The 22,553-nt window shown below is 40.6% G+C and overlaps 1 protein-coding gene across 2 annotated transcripts in view; it reads left to right on the forward strand.

The window, feature by feature from the left end:
* The window catches only part of XPO6 (exportin 6), a 109,008-nt gene that overhangs the window by 47,620 nt on the left and 38,835 nt on the right, over positions 1 to 22,553 (forward strand). For both annotated transcript variants that reach the window (XM_081256998.1, XM_081256997.1), the window contains exons 7-9: positions 8,704 to 9,157; positions 12,449 to 12,575; positions 17,994 to 18,103. In XM_081256998.1, coding sequence (XP_081113124.1) covers positions 8,704 to 9,157; positions 12,449 to 12,575; positions 17,994 to 18,103 — 691 coding nt within the window. The remainder of the gene's footprint in view (positions 1 to 8,703; positions 9,158 to 12,448; positions 12,576 to 17,993; positions 18,104 to 22,553) is intronic.

The raw sequence follows: 22,553 nt of genomic DNA on the forward strand, positions 1-22,553 counted from the left end.
CTTTTAGTTTCTAAATGGCTTCTGTTTACATTAAATGGTCACAAATGCTTTTCAAGTAGAGTACATTCCTGTGAAATGACACATACTACTTCCTCTACTGTAAAGGTTGATGTGGCTAATGAGAAATGTTTCCTCATCTTTCTCCTTTACCTCAAGGAAATAGGCTGTTGAAATCAGACATCTCTGAGCCCTAGCTGTTTCATGTAGCCTGTTGTTAATATGTGGAAGTTGAAATTCTTGCAGAGTTACTGTAGAATTGAAAATACATCATGAAGTTTTGAGGACTGCTTACAGTTTACTAATTTATTTCAATTCTATTTATCATACTTGGATTAAAAACTGTTAGAGAGTCATTTGTCATACTTCTTAGGTTAAAAACTATTACAGAGTTCTAGAGTATATTAAAAGCCTACAGGAAATTGAACTTTATTTGTATTTGGTGGGAAACCTTCATTTTCAAAGTGGATATTTGAGGTGACTTAGCAGATTTATATTTTGCAATATTTGAATGATTAAAGAAAAAATTACAAAGATGCAGAGATTTGATTTTTGAGTATACACCTTGGAATCTCTTGCAGTTTGGCTGATCTTAAAATTTGTCATCTCAGGAATTCCCTGGTGGTCCAATGGTTAGGACTCCGTGCTCTCACTGCTGAGGGCCCAGGTTCAATCCCTGGTGGGGGAACTAGAATCCCACAAGCCGTGTGGTGTGGTCAAAAAAAAAAAAAAAAAAATTATCATCTCATTTCAATAGTAGTTTGCAAAAATTGGTTCTTTTGATAGTTGAATACTATCTTAGTATCCAGGTTAAGTGAGCAGCAGCAGTTTACTTCAGTAAAACTTGTTTTTCTGATATCGTTTTCCAGTACCAAAAGCTATGAGTTTTAGTTGGCTTCTTTCAGGTACATGTTCTGAGCTAACTCAGTTGATACTTTGATAGACTTATATCCTGGAGGCCAGGTTGGAGAATATTAGATAATACAAATCAAAAATAAATGCTTGACTCTTTCATGTGTTGCCTAGGTTTTGTTTATGAGGTTAGGGGAAATAAAATAAGAACTCAGTTGACATTCCATATAAACAAAACTGAAAAATATGATGAATGCTTTTTGAGAGTTGCCTTTTAGACACTATTAAAATTTTTGAAGTCTTGAATTTTAGTGTTTGAGAAAAAGCAAAATAAATTGAGACTGGTGGGGGTGTGGACTAGGGAGTTAAATAAGCTTTTAAGTTGGTACACTTCCTCTTTTAAAAAAAAATTGCGTGTTCACTCGTTAGCTCTCTTTATGAGAGTTGTGCGTAAAGTCATCAGATCTTGCTTCACTATATGGGCAATGCTAATGATTTAATCAACATTTATTTTGGTGCTTTTGCTCAACTGCCTTTGTGCCCTTAAGACACCAAGTTAAGTGGTAAAATGTCTAGAAAATTCTTTAGCTCTCTTGACTGTGAGTTCAGTTTTATGGAGGAAATTCTGAGGAACCATGGGGCCCAGTGAATAAACTCAGATAATTCCTAAACATACCCCATCAGCAGTCCCTGCCAGACTCTCACTGGCCTGCCCAGCTGCCCATCAGACTTGGCCCCATGGGCTTTTGGTCTCTTTTGTCATATGTTTTCTTGTAATGTCATTTTCTGTCTGATGACTTTCAAAGAATAAAACCCCAGGGACTATTCCCTCCAACAACTGCTCTAACAGTCTGGTTATAGAAAAAATTTTGACGGGTGTGTGTAGTTTATTTCTCAGAATAGTTCCCCAAATTATTGCCTCATCTCCTAAACTCACCTCACTAGACCAGAATCCTGTGAAATTGATGATGGTTTTCTCTCTTATTTACAAAAAGGAAGCTGGGGTTCATGGCGGGTAACTTGTCAGAGGTCACATCACTAGTGAGGGGTGGGACAGTGACGTGAACCCATCATTCCCAGTCGAGGCGCACTGTCTTTCTTCTAAGTTTGCTGTCTCGGTCACTCTCACCATGTCTGCCCGCCTCCTCCTTCCCCTGGTTGAGTCCTGGCTCGCTGCTTACTTGGTTTACCTTCTCTGACCTTGGATGTCCTCTCTGTAGAAGAGCAACTCTGCTCTGAGGAGTGAGTGAGGGGAGGTGTGGATGTACCGTCTGTATGCCGTGGTGCGGCTTCCTTCTGTGCTCGTGCAGCCTCAGCCCTCTTCCTTAGTTACTCTCCTCTTGTCCTTGCTTCTTTTTGCTTGGAAAATGGGGAAAAAAGTGAACAAAACGAAATTACATAAAGACTGTAGTTCTGAGCTAGCTTTGATTGTTCTGTAATAAAAATTAAGGGGCCATATCGTTCTTGCACACATGGTATTTAGTTTTAAATATAGATGCGTATATATACGGGCGATGGAAAGTTTTTTAGGGTGAAGATGTCGTAGCCCTAATCGATTGCGACCAGTTTACACCTTCCGGTTTTTTCCCAAACTCTTTACAAGATGCACATGTTCGTGTACTTGCAGATCTTTTCATCTGTAGAAAAATGGGACTTGGGATCACAGCTCTTGTGATCTTGTTTCCTCCTCCCATGGGTCCCTTAAAAAGAGTTTCTCCCCATTTTACTGGACTGAGGCTACAGTTAGGTCGGAGGTTCTTCGTTGGGGTGATTTAGCCCTGCAGGGGATATTTGGCAATGTGGAGACATTTTTTGGTTAACATAAATGAAGAAAGAGTACTACTGGCATCTGGTGAGTGGAGGCCAGGGATGCTGCTAAATATCCTTCAGTGCACAGAACAATAAAGAACTATCCAACCCCAAATGTGAATGGTGCTGAGGTTGAGAAGCTCTTAGTAAATGTAGAACTGAATAGAAAACATGTGGAATTTCAATAAGTAAGAAAAGAAAAAAGCTGAGGGGATCTTTGTATGAAAGCCCATTACAAGTGTTCCAACCATGTCTGGGTTACTTCCAAGTTAGTAAATGCCCCAGAGTAGCCTACGTACTACTTGCGGCGTGGGTGTCTGTTGCTGCCAGGGCCTGGCCCAATTCAGGGAAGATGAGGTTGGTCATGGGTTTTTTAAAATCGAGGAGCCCTCTTACAAGCCCTCTTTATAATCAAGAGCTTGTTAAAGCTCTCTCAGCATAGCTTTGTAAATGCTGCAGCATGAAGCAGAGTCTCTGTTCTGTGGCGATTCCTTCACTTGGATTAAAATATAATTTGGGGGCTTCCCTGGTGGTGCGGTGGTTGAGAGTCTGCCTGCCAATGCAGGGGACACAGGTTCGTGCCCCGGTCTGGGAAGATCCCACGTGCCACGGAGCGGCTGTGCCCGTGAACCATGGCCGCTGAGCCTGCGCGTCCGGAGCCTGTGCTCCGCAACGGGAGAGGCCACAACAGTGAGAGGCCCATGTACCGCAAAAAAAAAAAGAAGAAAAAAGAATATATAATTTTCGAAAAATTCTTCTGTGATTTACTAAAATTCCCTGAAACATTTAAAGTTGAGTAAAATAATTTTTATTGAGAAACAACATTAAAAGATACTTGTTTTGAGGGGAAAAAATAGAGATCATCCTATCCACATAAACAGGTTTTACCTTTGCATACTCCCGTTCAGTCTTTGTCCTTGTGCTTATATCTTTGTATAGTTTCTGTCATGGTGTACACATGCTATTTTACATGTGACTTTGGATCTTACATATTTTTCTATTTTTGAATATTAGCTTTCTGACTGATCATTTTTCTTGGCTGCATAATCTTTCCTGACCTGGCTTCTGGGAAGGAGCATAGGCTTTGGGGCTAGACCTAATAGGTTTTAGTTTCAGCTCTGCCTCTGACTAGCTGAGGAACATGGGGGAAATGCCTCATCTATCTGTGTTTGAGTTATTCTAACTGTCTGTAAGTGCAGATAATCATAATACCTACTTTAGAGCTGGGAGCATTAAATGAGAATATGTAAAGTGCTTGGTGCAGCACCAAGCAAATAATAATAGCACATGAAATGGTAGCTGTTCTTTTTTTTTAAAAAAGCTATTATTTATTTATTTATGGCTGTGTTGGGTCTTGGTTGCTGCGCGCGGGCTTTCTCTAGTTGTGGCAAGCGGGGGCTACTCTTTGTTGCAGTGTGCGGGCTTCTCATTGCAGTGGCTTCTCTTGTTGCGGAGCATGGGCTCTAGGCGCCCAGGCTTCAGTAGTTGTGGCTCTCAGGTAGAGCACAGGCTGAGTCGTTGTGGCGCACAGGCTTAGTTGCTCTGCGGCATGTGGGATCTTACCGGACCAGGGCTCGAACCCCTGTCCCCTGCATTGGCAGGCGGATTCTTAACCACTGCACCACCAGGGAAGTCCTAGTAGCTGTTCTTAACATCAGTGTTATCATTGATGTGTTGCTCTCCCCACACCCCACCTTAGAATCCCATTCTGGAAAAATTCTTCTGAGCTGAAGAATAGGGCCAACTTTTTGTTTTGTTTTTGTTTTTAAAGCCAGAATTTATTTCTATTTAAGAATGTTCAAGAGACTTTAAAAAGGCCCAAGGGCTCAACAGTGTCCGGGTTTAGTATAAGATCATACTGAGGTGGTGTCTGTTGGTTCCTCCATTGCTAAAGCCTCCATTTGATCCTGGTTGATAAATGCCCTGATAATTCTAATAGTTGGGTAATGGTGATTTCCTCTAACTGGCATCTTTCATAAATGGCCGTCAGTCCATGAACGATGAAAAAAGCAATACCAGAAACAACCATTGATAGAGAGAAAGTTGTATGACTCAAGTGGAAAGCCACCACAGCAATTCCAAAAATCAAAATTATTAATCTAGTAATAAACAAACTGAAACGTTTGCAGAATCTGCTTGAACATCCTTCTTGCATTATTCTTTGAAACCAGGTCTTCTGATTACCAGCTTGAGTAGCTGAGATCATGATGAGTCTCATCTGGTATCAAATGCAGCTCTTTCAGAACAGAAACCAGCAAACACCTTTCAAGATAGATGCCAGAGGACAACTTTTTAATCTAGTTTTAACAATGGAAATTAAACTCTTATTAATAAATCACAAAATCCCCATTTTAATGGCTGAAGAGATTGAGGCTGAGAAACGTTAACTACTCTGTTCATATTAATCCAACATTAGTATAAGGCAGCAGTTCTCAACAGGTCTGGGGACCAAACCCTTTCAGGGTCCCAAAGGTCAACGATGTGGTCATAAAAAATACCCCAAACCCTTTCAGGGTCCCAAAGGTCAACGATGTGGTCATAAAAATACTAAGACGTTGTTTGTCATTTTTATTCTCACTCTCATGAGTATACCGAGTAAAAAAAGCTCATTCAGATTCCACATTGCAATTAACCTTTAAGAAATTAGTACTCATCAGATTTTAGTATTAGAATAGCTGCCGTTATCTGAAAAGGCCACTTCCTTCTCTTTCAGTTGTATATCTATGTGAAGTTGGGTTCTCTTCAGTAAAACAACATCGTACAACAGATTGGGTACAGAACTAGATGAGAGAATCTAGCTGTCTTCTTTCAAGCCACACAATAAAGAGATTTCCAAAAATGTAAAAACAGTGCTATTCTTCTCACTAATTTTTTGGAAGGCAAAATACAATTTTTTCATTTAAAAATGTTATTTATGCTAACATGTAATGGGCTTATCATTATTAAATGAATTAAATATTTGAAAAATTATTAGTTTTAATTTCTTAATATGACAAATATCAATAGAAATAACCTACAGAAAGAAGCTTTTTGCTGTCCTCAGTGATTTTTAAGAGTGTAAAGGGGTTTTAAGACTAAAACATTTGAGAACTGCTGCTATAAGGTAAAAAACAAAATGTAAAAATTTACTCAGTATTCCACCATACAGAAATAACATCATTCCAGACCTCTCTCTCTACATAAATGCAGTTAAAGATAGATTAAACTGAATAAAAGGACCAAATGGCATCGTATCATATATATTTTTTTGGTATCATATATTTTTGCTAAAGACTATTCAGTTTTAGTTTTACTTGAATTTAACAGGAAGTATTAAATGGAAGGAATTGCTGACCTTGAGATGCTTTTTCCACAAGGAATATTAGTTTGTAAAAGATATCTCCAAGAATAAGAAAAAAAGATTATGAAAACCAATTTCTTACTACATATTTTAATTTTAGACCATATATATATATATATATTTTTTTTTTAGAAGATGTTGGGGGTAGGAGTTAATTAAATTGTGTTGGGTCTTCGTTTCTGTGTGAGGGCTTTCTCTAGTTGTGGCAAGCGGGGGCCACTCTTCATCGCGGTGCGCGGGCCTCTCACTATCGCGGCCTCTCTTGTTGCGGAGCACAGGCTCCAGACGCGCAGGCTCAGTAGTTGTGGCTCACGGGCGTAGTTGCTCCGCGGCATGTGGGATCTTCCCAGACCAGGGCTCGAACCCGTGTCCCCTGCATCAGCAGGCAGATTCTCAACCACTGCGCCACCAGGGAAGCCCTAGACCGTATATTTTGAGACTTCGTGCTTGTGAAAGGTGAGAAAGTTAGTTAGCACACCCTTCTATAATTCCTCCATTTGTTTGGTCTTGATTCTGTATTTAATTCAGTGCTTGCATTAGTCCCTTTGCCACAGCTTCACCATTCTGTAATTCTTTTTTATTTATCTCTTTATTTGCATGATTTCATTGTTCAGTATCCTCCCTAAGAATTTGTGGGCAATATATTATTAGAATTTTTGCATGTTTGAAAAAAATGTCACCTTCTTTTATACTCAAAGGGGACCTTTGGGTTAAGTCATTCTTTGCCCCAGAACTTGTAGACACTGCACCACTGTTTTTTGGCTTTGACTGTTACTGTGAAGTCTGAATTCGGGGTTTTCTCCTTTGTATATGTGCTTTTTCTGCCTACATTCCCTTATTCCTGAAGTTTTTGTATTGATTACTCCTTATTTTTTTTCTTGGGGCAGAATAAGCCCTTTCATTTTGTATAGTCACACCTTTAATTCAGGAAAGGCTTCTTCTTGTTATAGTTATGAATGTTTGTCTTCTTTTGTCTTCTCTAAAATAATTTTATAGCCACCCCCACCCCCAATTTCATTTTGTGTGATTTCCTTTAGTGTTCAGTGCTTCTCAAAAATTAAGCAAGCATAAGAATCACCTGGAGAGCTGGTACAAGAACAGCTTCCTGCCCTGGCCCCCCAGGTTCTACTTCAGTGGGTGTGGGTGTTGCCTGATCATTTGTATTTCCGACAAACTTTCAGGTTATGTTGATGATGCAGGTCCACAGACCTCACCTTGACTAGCCCAGTAGTTTCAAATTTTTGGTCTTTGGACCTGTTTACTCTTTTTTTTTTTTCATTTGAGGTATAATTGACATATAACACTGTTAGTGTTAGTTTCAGGTGTACAAAATAGTGATTTATGTATATTTGCAAAATAACCACCACAGTAAATGTAGATCCGTTACCACACATAGTTACAAATTTTTTTCTTGTGAGAATTTATTTTACACTATTAGCAACTTTCAAATATACAATACAGTATTGTAAACTATAGTCACCATATTGTACATTACATCCCCGGGACTTATTTGTCTTACAGCTGGAAGTTTGTACCTTTTTACCACCTTCACTTGTTTTGCCCACCCTGAACCCCTTTACTCTTTTTTTTAAAATTAATTATTATTATTATTTTTTGGCTGCGTTGGGTCTTTGTTGCTGCACACAGGCTTTCTCTCTAGTTGTGGTGAGCGGGGGCTCCTCTTCGTTGTGGTGCGCGGGCTTCTCATTGCGGTGGCTTCTCTTGTTGCAGAGCACGGGCTCTAGGCGCCCGGGCTTTGGTAGTTGTGGCACGCAGGCTCAGTAGTTGTGCCTCGCTGACTCTAGAGCGCAGGCTCAGTAGTTGTGGCACCCGGGCTTAGTTGCTCTGCGGCATGTGGGATCTTCCTGGACCAGGGCTTGAACCTGTGTCTCCTCCATTGGCAGGTGGATTCTTAACCACCGTGCCACCAGGGAATTCCCTGGACACCTTTACTCTTAAGAATTATTGAGGGGGCTTCCCTGGTGGCGCAGTGGTTGGGAGTCCACCTGCCGATGCAGGGGACACGGGTTCGTGCCCTGGTCCGGGAGGATCCCACATGCCGCGGAGTGGCTGGGCCCGTGAGCCATGGTCGCTGAGCCTGCGCGTCCGGAGCCTGTGCTCCGCAACGGGAGAGGCCACAACAGTGAGAGGCCCGCGTATCGCAAAAAAAAAAAAGAATTATTGAGGTCCTCAAAGAGCTTTGTGGGTTTTATCTATTGATATTCAAACTGAGAAAATTTGGAAATATTTATTAATTCTTTTAAAAGTAACTGTGATGAACTCAGTGCATATTAACAAATAATATATCTTAATGAAAAATAACTTTTCCAAAGCAAACAAAAACATTTACTGAGAAGAGCAGCATTACATTTTTGTAAATCTCTTTAATATGTAGCTTAATAATAGATAGCATTTGCTTTTTCTCTGTTGCTTGTAACTTGGCATGTAACCTCTGGAAAGCTCCGTTGTACATTTGTGAGATAATAAAAGTGAAAAAGGAAAATAACATTCTTTTAAAAATGTTTTGAATTTGTGAACCCCAAAAGGGGTTCTGGGGGCTCTCCAGGGTCCCTGGACCAAACTTTGAGAACTTCTGCTTTATGCTAATGCTTGGTTTTTTGTTTTTGTTTTTTTTAAGGAGAATTACTTAAATTGGTTTATAAGAGATTTGATAGTGTTTATCTTAAAAGCCTTTTGTGTTTCAGGTGACTTACTGAGTAACCTGTTGCAGAGTCCTAGTTCAGCCAAACTGTTGAATCAGCCAATCCCCATCCTTGATGTGGAGAGTGAGTATATCTGTTCCCTGGCCTTGGAGTGCCTGGCCCATCTCTTCAGTTGGATTCCTCTGTCTGCCAGCATCACCCCGTCCCTCCTTACCACCATCTTCCACTTTGCACGCTTTGGCTGTGACATCCGGGCCAGAAAGATGGCATCAGTTAACGGCAGCAGCCAGAACTGTGTGTTGGGTCAGGAGCGCGGCCGGCTTGGGGTCCTGGCCATGTCCTGCATCAATGAACTCATGTCCAAGAACTGTGTGCCTATGGAGTTCGAGGAGTACTTACTGCGTATGTTCCAGCAGACTTTCTACCTCCTGCAGAAAATCACCAAGGATAACAATGCCCACACGGTGAAGAGCAGGCTAGAAGAACTCGATGAGAGGTAATGAAAACAGGTGTGGCATCGGTTGTGCCCTGAGAATGGGCCTTGACTGTTTATCACGTTGCGCTGCATAGTGTCTGTAATCCTCTTTGGTTTCAGAATCTGGGGCTCCTGGTGAGGAACGGAGAGGTAGGTGTGTATCAGTAAGTCCAAGCTTAGCTGGAAGGGCTAGGGTGGTTAAGGGAAACGAGTTGAGTTGGAAAAGTTGTGAATTGTGTGAATTGTGTAGGTTGGTTGTCTTCTTTGCCCGTCCATCTCCTGTCCTCCCTTCCACCCTTGTCCGCCCTCTCCTCACTCTTTGTCTGCAGGTCTGAGGTGGTGCAGGAGCTGGGACCGCTGCTCATGCGTAGCCAAGCACAGGAGAGGAGGCCCGTGGAGGTACAGGAGTACACTTGCCCTTCCTTGCTTGGTGTTGCTTGTTGGTTCTTACTATTTGACTTTTCTCAAGTGAACATCGTGCAGTGTATAGGAATGTTGTCACTATTGTGAGTTTTACACCGATGGCAAGTTTTCATCAAAAGAAAGGAGAGTTGTTAATGGGGCACACACCTGAGTTTCTTGGTTACTGTCCTCCTGAATGGAGCCTAAAATCACTTAGCCTCTCTTTATTAAGGACTCTTAGCAGATGGTTCCACAGTATGCTGAGGCATGGTCTCATTTATTTCCCTTACAGATGATGTCATTTATGTGTCTTACAGCTTTCATTAATATGATGCTACTGCTGTGTAAAAACAAAAGGGAAAATTGGAAGCTTATATTAAGAACATTATGTTGACTGTTCAGAGACTTTCAAACAGATAAATTGTATTGAATTAGTAAATATTTATAGATTGCCTGGCAGCAAAAGTTGTTAGTATTTTCATCAATTTTCCTTGGCTTGTTTTTGTTGTTAAGCTATACAGAGTTAAGCCATTTCTTTTTCTTTAGAGTAAGCAGTGGGATATAAAGTCAAGTGCCTAAAGTTAAGACAGTTTTAGTGCTTTCTAAATTTAGCAATTGTAATACGTTTTTCTAAAGTTGAAAAAGATGATACATGAGATTATTTTGGTTTGGTTCATTGTAAACAAGCTTTGTGTGAAATTTTCTTTGTATAATCACAAAAGAACTCATAATCTGATATGGTAATATGTTGGTTTTATTTTTCATTATTTGGTAATAGCTTCCTATTTGAATTCAAAAGCATCAACATTCAGACACACAGCTTATATGTTTATATCCTTTCTAGCTTTGGTTAAGAAAGGCTGTATTTTCATATGTTTAAAAAAATCACAACAGTAACCCAACTGCTTGTACCAACCATCAGATATCAGTTGTTCTGACTTTTACTTGTGGTGTAATGTTTGTTATGGCTTACATTTGGGTGGTATAAAAATGTCATCACGGATGATCTGTGTTCTGATTTTGTTACGTGTAACTTTTGTGCTCTTGGTTTTATATTTTAATCCTATGCTTCCTATTGCCCTGTGAAAGCTGAGAGGTGCCTGGAAGCAGAAAGGTGACATGAACAACACTGTGTGCTTGCTTCCTGGCTCTTGGGTCCCTTACCACTAATTCTAAACAGCTAAGTCCATTCTCAGTTGTTTAGGAGCTGCTTAACCAGGTTTCTTCCTCTCTTCCTCTACTGCCTTTTTTTCTAACTTTCTACTGCTCATTAGCACCTGTACCAGAAGGTGGGCAAGGGAAAGAAAATGAGGTGAAATAAAATCGGAGTTTTAGCTACTGAACACTCTTGCTTGTATTCTTTAAAAAAATTGGGTTGGAGATTCAAATAAAATTGAGATTGTGTGGTATTTGACCCATGACTTCTCCTTATTCTTTAATGGGTGGTAGGGAATTGAGTGCATCTTCCTGAAGAGCAGCAAACTGGTTGGTGTCTTTGAATAACCACATAAAAATGTGTAATAGGCTGAGCGAGGAATGAGGAGTTCCTGCTCTTGAGTATTAGTGATTGAAGGCCTCAGAGAAGTTTTTTTGTACTTTCCTGTCTCTAAAAACAGTTGATTAGTGCCTTATTGTTTTTCAAGTATTTGACCCCATGATCCTTATCAAACAAATTAATTTTTTTTTTAAGCTGCAAGTAAGCTTACCTGTGTGTGGCGGCCACACAGATTGGCCACCCTCAGGGTGCTAGGTCCCAGGAACAATGTGGGACATTTTATTATGGGCCAGTTTTGCTCTTCTGAGGAGTAGTCTTCTTCCCCTTTATTATCTCATACATCTTTGCTTTAAAAAAAAAAAAAAAAACACAGCTTTTTGCAGTTAGGCGTTTCAGAATTGCTTTTAGCCATCGTTCAATATTTGGCTAAGGCCCAGTGTATCTTTTATCTTTTTTAACCTGTCTCTGAAATGTGGTTTATGGAGGTATGCCCATCTCATTTTCTAATCACCTTTTGGTATTTAGGAGCTTAAAATGACAGTTTCTGAAATGTGAGAGTGATGATGTGCTGTGTATTCAATAACAAAAATATCTTATCCTTGCAGCTGTGACCCACACTCTTCTGTGAAATGATTTTTGAATACAAATGAATTGGGAATTCACTGTGATGTGAAAAGAAAGAGCACTGGATTGGGAGTAGATGGTAGTCCCATTCTTCTGTGAGCTGGCTGAGTGACCTTGGGCCAGTCACTTTATCTCTCTGGGCTTCATCTCTAAAATGATGCATCATTAAATTGTCCCTGAGTCTTGTCCAGCTCTAACAGTCCTCCTCCCTTAGATTTGAAATCACTTTTAGAATGGATTGAGACGTGCTATGTTTAATTTGCACCAGGAGCCAGAGGGTGGGAAAAAACATGAACATTAGGTTGCAAGACTGAATATATCTTACCTGGATGCCATCCATCCCTTTCCTATAGCCTTGTTTTGTTTTTGGGTTTTTAGCACATTCGTTTTAATATTTTGGCCTCCTAGCAAAGAAAACCAGCCCTCCAGACTTGCCACATTGAAATGACAGATCATCTGCCCATGGACCTTTTGAGAACCATTTCCTTTCACTTTAATTGGGTCATAACACTGAGTTAGAAAATATGAGTATGCTAGCTTATAAGATGCCTTACCTAGATAGTGTCTGAGGATTAAAGTTGCTTTTCTGCTATGTTTCAGGTGGTAATGGAATGAAGGGTTGCCTGACCTGTAGGTAATTGTTGCAGGCCTTTATATTTTTAACTGAAAATAATATTTGTTATAAATCTGTATAGTTTTGTACTGAAAGAAATTTGGATTGAATTTGAGTTCTCTTCTAGGGAGGTGGCCGAGTTTCTCATTGTCACCTTTTGTCTTCTTGTCTTCTTTAGCTACATTGAGAAGTTTACTGACTTTCTGCGGCTCTTTGTGAGTGTTCACCTAAGAAGAATCGAGTCCTACTCCCAGTTCCCCGTGGTGGAGTTTTTGACACTTTTGTTCAAGTACACATTTCATCAGGTAAAGCACTGGAACTGCCCATGTCTATCCCTTGCCACTCAAAATGTCTGCTTTGTTATTTTCAGGAGAAAGAACTTCTTTATTTTATTTGTCAAACATTTATATAGTGTTTTACTATATGAAGATTAACACATTTATCCTTCATAACAACCCTATGAGGTAGGTATTATTATCATCCCCATTTTACAGATAAAGAAACTGAGGCACAAAGATAACTTGCTGAGGGTCATACAGTTAGTAAGCGGTGGAGCCAGGATTTGAACCCATAGAGTCTGCTCTTAATCACTGTTATGTTGAAGAAACAAAATATAGAAAAGGTCTGAAGTTAGGGCCTTTAGTTCTAGTCTGTAACTGTCACTAAGACTTCCCACAAGGAGATTGTAAATAGTGAAGCTCTCAAGAGTTCAGTTTTGGTGGATCCAGTTGTTTCCCCCATTCAGCAGATGTTTTTCGAGCTCCTGTTGTGTTCCAGGAGCGAGGCATATAACCCTTGTAAACAAAGTCCTTGCCTTCACTGAATTTACATTCTGATGACTCAGTATTTTTTGTTTCTATATATATTTTAGCAGCTTTATTGAGATAACATTTACTTACTATGCAATTCACCCATTGTAATTGTACAATTCAGTGATGTTTGGTAGATTTATAGACTTGTGCAGCCATCATCAGAGTCCAGTTTTAAACATTTCTGTCATGCCCTATCACTTGTGCCCATTTGTGTGTCTTTTTAAAATAAGCTTTTTGGGGAGCTCCCTGGTGGCCTAGTAGTTAGGATTCGGGGCTTTCACTGCCGTGGTCCGGGCTCAATCCCTGGTCGAGGAACTGAGATCCCGCAAGCATTGCAGTGCAGCCCCTCCCCCCACTCCCCCAAAAAAGCTTTTTGTTGAACTATCACACATGTATGGAAAAGTGCATAAATCATACATGTATAGCTTTGTGAGTTTTCCCAAAACGAACAGGACATGTGACCACCACCTAAGTCAAGAAGTAGAACATTACCAGCACCCCCAGAAATCCCCTCATGTCCTTCATCACTCCCCTCCACATCCTCCCCAGAAGTAACCCCAGACCTGACTTTAATATCCCAGATGAGTTGTGCCTGTTTTAGAACTTCTCTAAATGGAAGCATACAATGTCGATTTGTTTTGTCTGACTTTTTTCATTCAACATTATGTTTGTGAGCTTCATCTGTGTTGTGTGTAGCAGTAGTTTGTTTTCATTGTTTTATAGGAAGTCATTAGAAAAGCCACTCTACTGCTGATTTGGGCCACTTCCAGTTTTTGGTGGTCATGAATCATGTTGCAGTGAACATTCTTGTGCCTGCCTTTTGATGTACATACGTAGCTCTTTCTGCGTATGTTGGTATATTACCAGGGATGAAACTGCTGGGTCAGTGAGGGCATCTGATTTTACAAGCAGTCTTTTTTGGCTGTTTCAATCACTGACGTTGTAACTTAATGAGGCTGGAGGAGAGGTAAGGGTGGAGGCTGGGAGGGGTGTGTGTATGTAAAAGGGGATTTGGAAGGGTGCGGATGGAGCAGGAGGATCAAAGGTTAAAGAAGTGACACAGACGATGTCTGATAGAGGGGCCAGGGGCCAGTGAGTGCAGAGCAAGAAGGAAGCACGCTGATCTCACTAGGCCTAAGAAGGGATAGAAGAGGTGATGAGATGTAGGAGGGTGAGGATGTAGGAGAGGAGAAGCATCAGAAGTGGGAGAGATTTGAGATGGATCTGGGGAAATCTTAAAGGGGACCAGGAAAAAAGGAAGGATTTGATAGATACCTTAGAATAAGTGCAGCAGAAACGAACGAGAGATAAGAAGCCAGTGCTGGGGGCAGAAGGAAGGGTTTGTTTGGGAAACAGACTGAACCGTCTTGCGATTTTGCTCCCTGTGTAAAATGGGACCTTTTTAGTATACGTGGTGTAGAAGAAAGCTAAAAAGTGTTTTGAAGTATGCACGTCTGATGCTTCCTTCTTTGGATGTGGACCCAAAAGTTCTGTGTTTGAGCTCTGGTTATTTCTATTACGTCTCTGTCCTTGGACAAGTCTTTTAAATTTCCTAGGGAGATAGACTGCAGTGGGCATCTTTAGGGTCTTTCCATATTCATCTTCTATGATTCTTTCACTAGAATCCTACGGGCTAATTTTCCATTGAACCGAGAGTGGTGGTTTTGTATATTTATATATGTTTTAATTACATACTGGGAGAAGAGATAGATGGTCATGAGGCAAACAGCAAGCTTCTGTCTTCCTCCCTCACCAGCGGGTCACTGTCAGCTGAGCTCCCTGTATTCTGCTGGCCTCCTGTGCAAGGACTTGCATTTCTGGGTGCAGACTCCGGGCTGTGTGGGTTGGTGGCCTCAAGGTGCAGGCAGAAGCCGATTCTGAGCACTGGCCAGAGGGGCAGGAACCTGGAAGGGGCTCCAGGGGAAGCTGCCCTTTGCTGGAGAGGCAGGGAGAGAGGAAGCTGGCAGGGCACACTCTAGGCCCAGGAGCTGGTAGTAAAAGATTTCTTTAGGATAAGATTTAAGAATAAGAAATTAAATTGCTCTCAAGAGAGAGCTTTAAGTTCTCATCTGTTCATTAACAGCGTGCTCTTCCTTTATCATAGCTTAGTTCTCTGTAAAGGGGGAAAATGTGTCTTTTCTCTTGTTTAGAGGGTTATTCTCAGTGTACTTTGCCTTTTGTTCCTACAATTCATGGAAATATTAGTCCTGGTCTACATTTTTTTTAAATTAATTAATTATTTATTTATCTTTGGGTCTGTTGGGTCTTTGTTGCTGCACACGGGCTTTCTCTAGTTGTGGTGAACGGGGGCTACTCTTCATTGCGGTGCGCAGGCTTCTCATTGCGGTGGCTTCTCTTGTTGAGGACCACGGGCTCCAGGCATGCGGGCTTCAGTAGTTGTGGCACGCGGGCTTCAGTAGTTGTGGCTCGTGCGCTCTAGAGCACAGGCTCGCTAGTTGTGGCGCACGGGCTTAGTCGTTCTGCGGCATGTGGGATCTTGCCGGACCAGGGCTCGAACCCGTGTCCCCTGCATCAGTAGGCGGATTCTTAACCACTGCACCACCAGGGAAGTCCCTGGTCAACATATTTTTAAAGAATAGTAATAAAATAAAGATGGTGGTAGTATCTTCCTGTAACCATTTCCTCTCTTCTGTTTATTTTTCTGCATTTTTTCTTTCACCTAAGTGTCCTGCCACAGTCCCTCCAGCCCCTAGTGCTCACCAGGTGTTTGCCTCCACCATTGCTGAGCCCCTGAGGTGTCTGTATAAACATATGGTCTCTGTCTTCCTGCTCCTTCTCTTGCTGTATCATTACCAATTCCTTCTTGGTCTTGCAGTTTCCATTTTGCCCCTTCTTCTTAAAACATGCCTGAGATAGTATGGCATAGGGGGAAGGGTCTGGACTGGGGGAGTCTTACGATCCACAGTCTAGTTCTGTTTTTGTTCTTTATCTTGTCACCTTGGGCAGATGACTTGACTTCTGGTTTCTTTATCTGTAAAATGGGAAGAAGAAAGACATCTCTCCGCTTTCCAGGACTGTTGTGAAGATCAAATAGACCTATGCAAATCAAAACAAACCACTTGGAGAGAAGAGTAGTATCATTAGTTTTTTAAAGGAACTTGCCAGGATCTTTAGTGACTAACCAGCCCTGGAATCTGAAAAGTAAAAAATCTGAGTATGGGTACATTTTAAAAATGGGTCCATGAGGGCTCTGCAAAGTTGTATGACTCCAAAAGTGCAGTCAGCCTATTGCCTTTATGACCTTAGCAATCTGTGCCCAGAGAAATTGTCAAAGGCCAGACTGTGGGCAGTGCATAAGGCCTCACAGTGGGGCCTGTAGAGGTGGATGTGAATGGTAGTGTTTCAGGTCCTACAGAGGGTGTGTTTGCCCAACTTTTTTTCCAGCCTTGAGCCACACAGTAAATCCTCAATTCAAACGCATGAGAAAGGCGTGTATAATTGTAAACTACTTTGACATAGCCATAACACTTGGATTTATATGGTGGCTTTTCTCGAAAGCACCTCCACATGCATCTGATCAGTTATAGTTTTTGGTGAGGGATCTGGTAGGTATTTATTTTCAAAGCAAGGAAGGGCGTCTGGGTGACCTCCTTACTGGAAGCACAGCAAGCCAAAGCCAGGACAAGACTACATCTCCTGGGTGCAAGTCAAGTGCCTGTCCACAAGCTACCCATATTATTTCCACACGGCTTATTGTTTTTTCTGCTTATTCTTCTGGTTCATTTCGTGTTCTGAGGATGGCCCTGCCAGTGGTCCTGATTGAGCTGTAGCAGTCCAGTTCCAGAGCTGCCCTGTGGCTTGTGAGTGGGGTCTGCCACATTTTTTAAGTTTACAGTTTTTCTGTCTCAGACTCAGCCTGGGTATACCACCACCGTCATTGGTAGTTATCTCTTGGACAGATTGCATACATGCCGTTGTAAACTTCTGGATTTCTTTGGCTCAGAGATGGAAGGAAACTGACTCAAGAAGATGATGGTATTATTTCTTTCCATATCTAATTCTGCCATCAAAATATGTGGTTTGATGAAGTAATCACAAGTAAAGCCAAAGAGTTCTTGTAGGTAGCAAGAATTTGAGTGGATATATAAGGGATTGGGGGGCCACAGATGAAACTGAATATGTGTGAGAAGGACTAGATGTTGGAGAATATAGTGCTTGGATTTTGCATGAAATAGAATCTCAAGGCTCTTGAGAAAGTTGATCAGTGCAGTGGTCCAGGCACTAGGACCCTACAAAGACTTGCTCTTTTCTTCTTACTTTGTCCTTATGGACACCTGGTAAGAGGTTGCTATTAGCCTGTTTGACATGTCTACTTTGCAGATGAGCTAAAGCCTGTAGGTCAGTCTTAACGAGCTCATTTTCAATCTGTTATGTAGGAAGACTGCAGGTGTTACTTTCCTAATGTTCAAATGTGTAAACTTGTCACTTTGGAGCCACTGAAACTTAGTTTTGGTTTTGTAATAGTATGTAGTGGAAAGAGCATTGGCTGGGGGTAAAGGGACCTGTTCCTACCCGTGACCTTGAACATATCTCTGGATCTCAGTTTCTTTTTCTCTAAAACAGATTTGAATTGGATGATCTGTAAGAGCTGTCCGCATCACAGTCTCAGACTTTAAAACAGGTGTTCGCTTGGCTTATTTTGTAAATTGGTTTGCCCTGCATAGTACAGTATCTCCTTAATGATGTGTTCCATGGTATCCTTGTCTTGTTAGGTTCAACAGGGCCCAATCGTGAAGACCGAATAAAAGACACCAATTGTGGTTACCAAGAAGCCGAGGGAACCTAGGCTTATGATTGTAGCATTCTGGTGGATGTAAACACTGGTGGGTGTGTTTCTAAGGAGTAGTTGCATTAAGTAATTTCATTGTCTGGATTTCTTTTGCACCATAGCCTACTCATGAAGGTTACTTCTCTTGTTTGGATATCTGGACGCTCTTTTTGGACTATCTGACAAGTAAAATTAAAAGCCGTCTGGGAGACAAGGAAGCAGTTCTCAACAGGTAAACCGCAGAAACATTTATAACTAGAAATAAACATTTTTGTCAGTTTTTCTTGTGGCCTAAAGAGAGAACCATGCAGTCAGACCTCTTTAGTGAAACTGAGTCATGTAAGCTGTTTAGGTAGTAAAGCCATTGAGCATTTTCTTCTTTCTTCCCCTTAAATATCTCATTTTTTAAAAACACATTTTTCTGATTAAAAAAGTAATATGTATTGTTAATTTTTTCGGTATGATAATGTTTTTGTGGTCCCCATCCTCCCCCATGGCCCTTATTTTAGAGATACAACCTGAAGTATTTATTGGATAAAATGATATGATATCTGGGATTTGCTTTAAAATAATTCCCTGGGGATAGAGGGGGAAGTGGGTTGGCCATGTGTTGATAATTGGTGTTGAACTTAGTTGATAGGAACTTGGGGTTCATTATAGCCTCACTCCTTTTGTATGTGCTTGAAAATTTCCCAAATAAAGTAATAAATACTTGTCAGGAAAAAAATATTTATTTTAAAAACTAGCAAAGATAGAAAAATACAAAGGAAAGTTATCTATAATCCCGCAATCCAGAGATAATCATTTTTATACTTCTAATTTTATTTTAAAAAACAGAAAATGGGGAAGTGTTTTTTTCCCACATTTCTCAAGCCCATTTTTTCTTGTTTGCAGGCAGAAAGTATGGTTCCTATACACTGTGGTCATTATATATCTAATTATTTGAAGCTAATATATCTAGAATGCTCAGCACATTACAAATGCTCAGTAAATAGTATTAGTGGTTGATGGTGGAGATAGTGAACGCCCCTCCCCCAGAAATGTGCCAAATGGAGGTGGTGAGGAGACCCCCCCCCGCAACTGGGGAGAGTTGGACTGAACCTCTAAAACCCTTTCCATTGCTGAGGTTTTATGCATTTTTAAAATTCAAAACAGTATTTGCATTCCAAGTTTAGCATTTGCACTTTCATTCCCAAAACTATTTTTGTGATTGCAAAATAGCTTCCAGCTTGTTATGGTGTCAGGTCACATGTGGTTATGGGTAGTTGATTTGTGTGTCAGAAACCTTCTTACACAACAGTGGATCCTGTTTTTGGTGAATTTGCCAACTGTGAGTAATTGTTTTGTTGAATGAGATTGTTCAAAGAAAAGGCACTTCCACCAAATTCTCTTTCTTGCATGCTGAGCAGTTGCATCCTTTGGTTCTGGGACTGTGCCTGATTTTGCTATATTTAAGTGGTAGCTATTCTTTCACATATCTCAGGCTTGTTGGAAGAATAAACTGAGGACATGATTAATATGAAAATGCTTTTTAAAGCACAGTACAAATGTGCTTTAGGTGTGGAGAATATGGTTCCATTGAGAAAATATATACTTGTGCAGACTGTTGCACCAATAGAAGGAGCAGTGGTGCAGTTTAAATTTCTTTTCTGCTTCATGGCAGCAGTGTTACTTTTGGTCAAATTACATGGTAATCACATTTCCTCTTGCAAAATGAGCATACTAATACTGATACCTCTTTTGCAGAATGGCTAGGATTCAAGGAAATTGTATATAAAATACCTGGCACACTATCGATCATGTATTAGGCACTCAATAAATGGACACAGTAATGACTACACAGTAATAATAAGTAATAGAAGGTGTTGCTGTCATTTGACTGAGGTGGTGACTGTGGGGTTAAATGACAGGGTCCCTGGATAGCAAAGACCTTCAGCCCACTTGCAGATGTTGTCTTGCCTGCCTAGGCATCTGTCATCTGTTGTCACAGTTGTCAGTGGTTCTTGCTGACCGCTTTAAACACTAGGGGTGGGATGATTTGGGAAATTGGGATTGACATATATACACTATTGGTACTGTGTGTAAAATAGATAACTAATGAGAACCTACTGTGTAGCACAGGGAACTCTACTCAGTGCTCTGTGGTGACCTAAATGAGAAGGAAATCCTTAAAAGAGGGGATATATGTATATGTATATACATTCATGTATATGTATACATATATACAGCTGATTCACTTTGCTGTACAGTATAAACTAACACAATATTGTAAAGCAGCTGTACTCCAATTTTAAAAAAAGCACTAGGGATTTTTCTCATTGATCATTTGGTTATTATCCTAAATAAGGCTTTCTAATTTTTCATGACTTTTTTTTTTTAAACGTACATGTATAACACTTTTATGCCTTTAAAAAACAAAAAAACCCCAAACCTTCAAAGCTTGTCTGTGGTTTATGCTGTTAAATGGTAACCATCATCTGGGGAACTGCTTGTCAGTCAGACACCCTCTAGTGGTCTAAGGTAGTAGACTACAAAAAAGGGTGTAGTCTGCTGAGGTGTGCAAAGAAAATAGTTGAACTTTAACTTAACATGCTTTTCCTTTCACCTCTTATGCTGTATATTTACACAGTGTGCACTGAAAAAAATTATTTATTTATTCTTAAAATTTATTTATTAAAAATTATTTATTTAAAAATATATTTATTTTTGGCTGCGTTGGGTCTTCGTTGCTGCACATGGGCTTTCTCTAGTTGCGGCGAGCTGGGGCTCCTCTGTTGCGGTGCGTGGGCTTCTCATTGCGGTGGCTTCTCTTTGTTGCAGAGCATGGGCTCTAGGCACCTGGGCTTCAGTAGTTGCAGCATGTGGGCTCAGTATTTGTGGCTCTCGGCCTCTAGAGTGCAGGCTCAGTAGTTGTGGCGCACGGGCTCAGTTGCTCCGCGGCATGTGGGATCTTCCCGGCCCAGGGCTCCAACCTGTGTCCCCTGCATTGGCAGGCGGATTCTTAACCACTGCGCCACCAGGGAAGCCCTGAAAAAATTTTAAATGAAAGTTAAACCACTGCTCTAGGTTATATTAGAGATCCTAATATATTAGAGATACACTGTTTTGCAGAAGCAACTGATAAAGAGCACTGGCTACAGATAATTACCACATTCATTTTAATGAAGAGCATGTAAATGCCATCAAATGGTTTTCAACTGAGAAAATGTATCTGAAAGAAGTTGGGGGGCTTTTGTGGCTTGAGCCAGAATTTCAGAAGCAACTGATCTTGCAGGAAGTAGTCAAGAATGTTTTCTTAGTATCTTAAATGCAAAACGTAGGTGTGGTTAAGTCACAGAGACAGCATTCAGTTCCTGTCCCTTGTGGTTTAAAGGTTTTGCATCATTCATCACAACAAAGTGATAGGCATTGTAGGCTACGAATTTAGAAGCACAAATGTACATGGATTTATTTTTGGTCCTAGGAGCTTGGAAATTGGAGCTTTGCATGTTCCTTGTTCAGTGAGGATGCTCAAGAGTTTCTTGATCAGAACTGGTGGGGACTTAGAGAACTTGAGTCCCAGTGTTAACAGAATAAACGTTCTGTAACATACCCAGTTGAACAAAATTGCTAATGGGGTTTACTGTCCAGGTTTGCCATTGTGAATCTGTGGTGTGGGAAGACCTAAATTTCAGTCTCCTTTTCTCCTCTTTGTACTTTGGGAACGGTTGTTCCTACTTTACAAGTTGTTGAGCAAATTAAATGAACCAGTGTGTGTAAAGTACCTTGGCTGACCGTAGGTGTTCAGTAAATAAGTATTGGTTCTCGTCCCTTTTCTCTCTCTCTCACTCCCTTCTCTCTATGCTTGTCAATGTGAAGGGAGACACCTGTGTAGAAACTTACTTTTACAGGAAGATTAGGAAACCTGAAGTGAGTTAAGCAACCTGAAGTTATTGAGTCATGTCCTGTGAACCCCTTTGTCATGAAAGTACTGGCAAGTGCTGGCCATAGACCTGCCAGGGATTCTGGGTGACATTCAATTGGACTATAAACAAATGTGGGTAAGCGTGAGAAAAATGGTTGCCCTTTTTTTCTGAGTGGGTTTTTCTGCTGAATAGAGAGGAAGTGCCATTGTGACACATGGCATTTTGATACAGTTAATAAAAGGTATTAACTAGGGTTGTACCAGGGCTTCAGTAGCTTTCTAGCTCTTGCTACGAGAAATTCATGCTGTTGACTACCCCAGAGAGCAAGGGAATGGAATCTTAGTTATTTCATTGAGTTGAAAAAGCTATCCAGGACTATGCTTCAGTGCTTCATAGTTATCTGACTTGTAGTTTTGTTTATTTATTGCCTGCGTGTTTATTCATTTGTTTGTTCTCTTGTTCTTTCATTCATCATATGTTTACAAACACCTACTATGTAGTCACCTTAACGTGTATAATTTTATTTAACTCTCAGAAGAAGTTGAGGTGCTTTTGGAATCACGTTTGTGGCTTGAGCCACCCAGGTCTATAGGTTTATTTGCATTGTATATTTAACCATGTAATGCTATAAGTTTCTCTCTGAGCACTGCTTTAGCTTTATCAAATTTTAATATGTTTTATTTTCCTTTCCATTCAATTTAAAATATTTTGTAATTTCTCTTGAGTTCCTCTTTGTTGTTTAATTTCCAAATATTTGGGGATTTTCCATATGTCTTC

Source organism: Mesoplodon bidens (genome assembly GCF_964165515.1).
Source record: "Mesoplodon bidens genome assembly, chromosome: 15".
Taxonomy (NCBI): Eukaryota; Metazoa; Chordata; class Mammalia; order Artiodactyla; family Ziphiidae; genus Mesoplodon; species Mesoplodon bidens.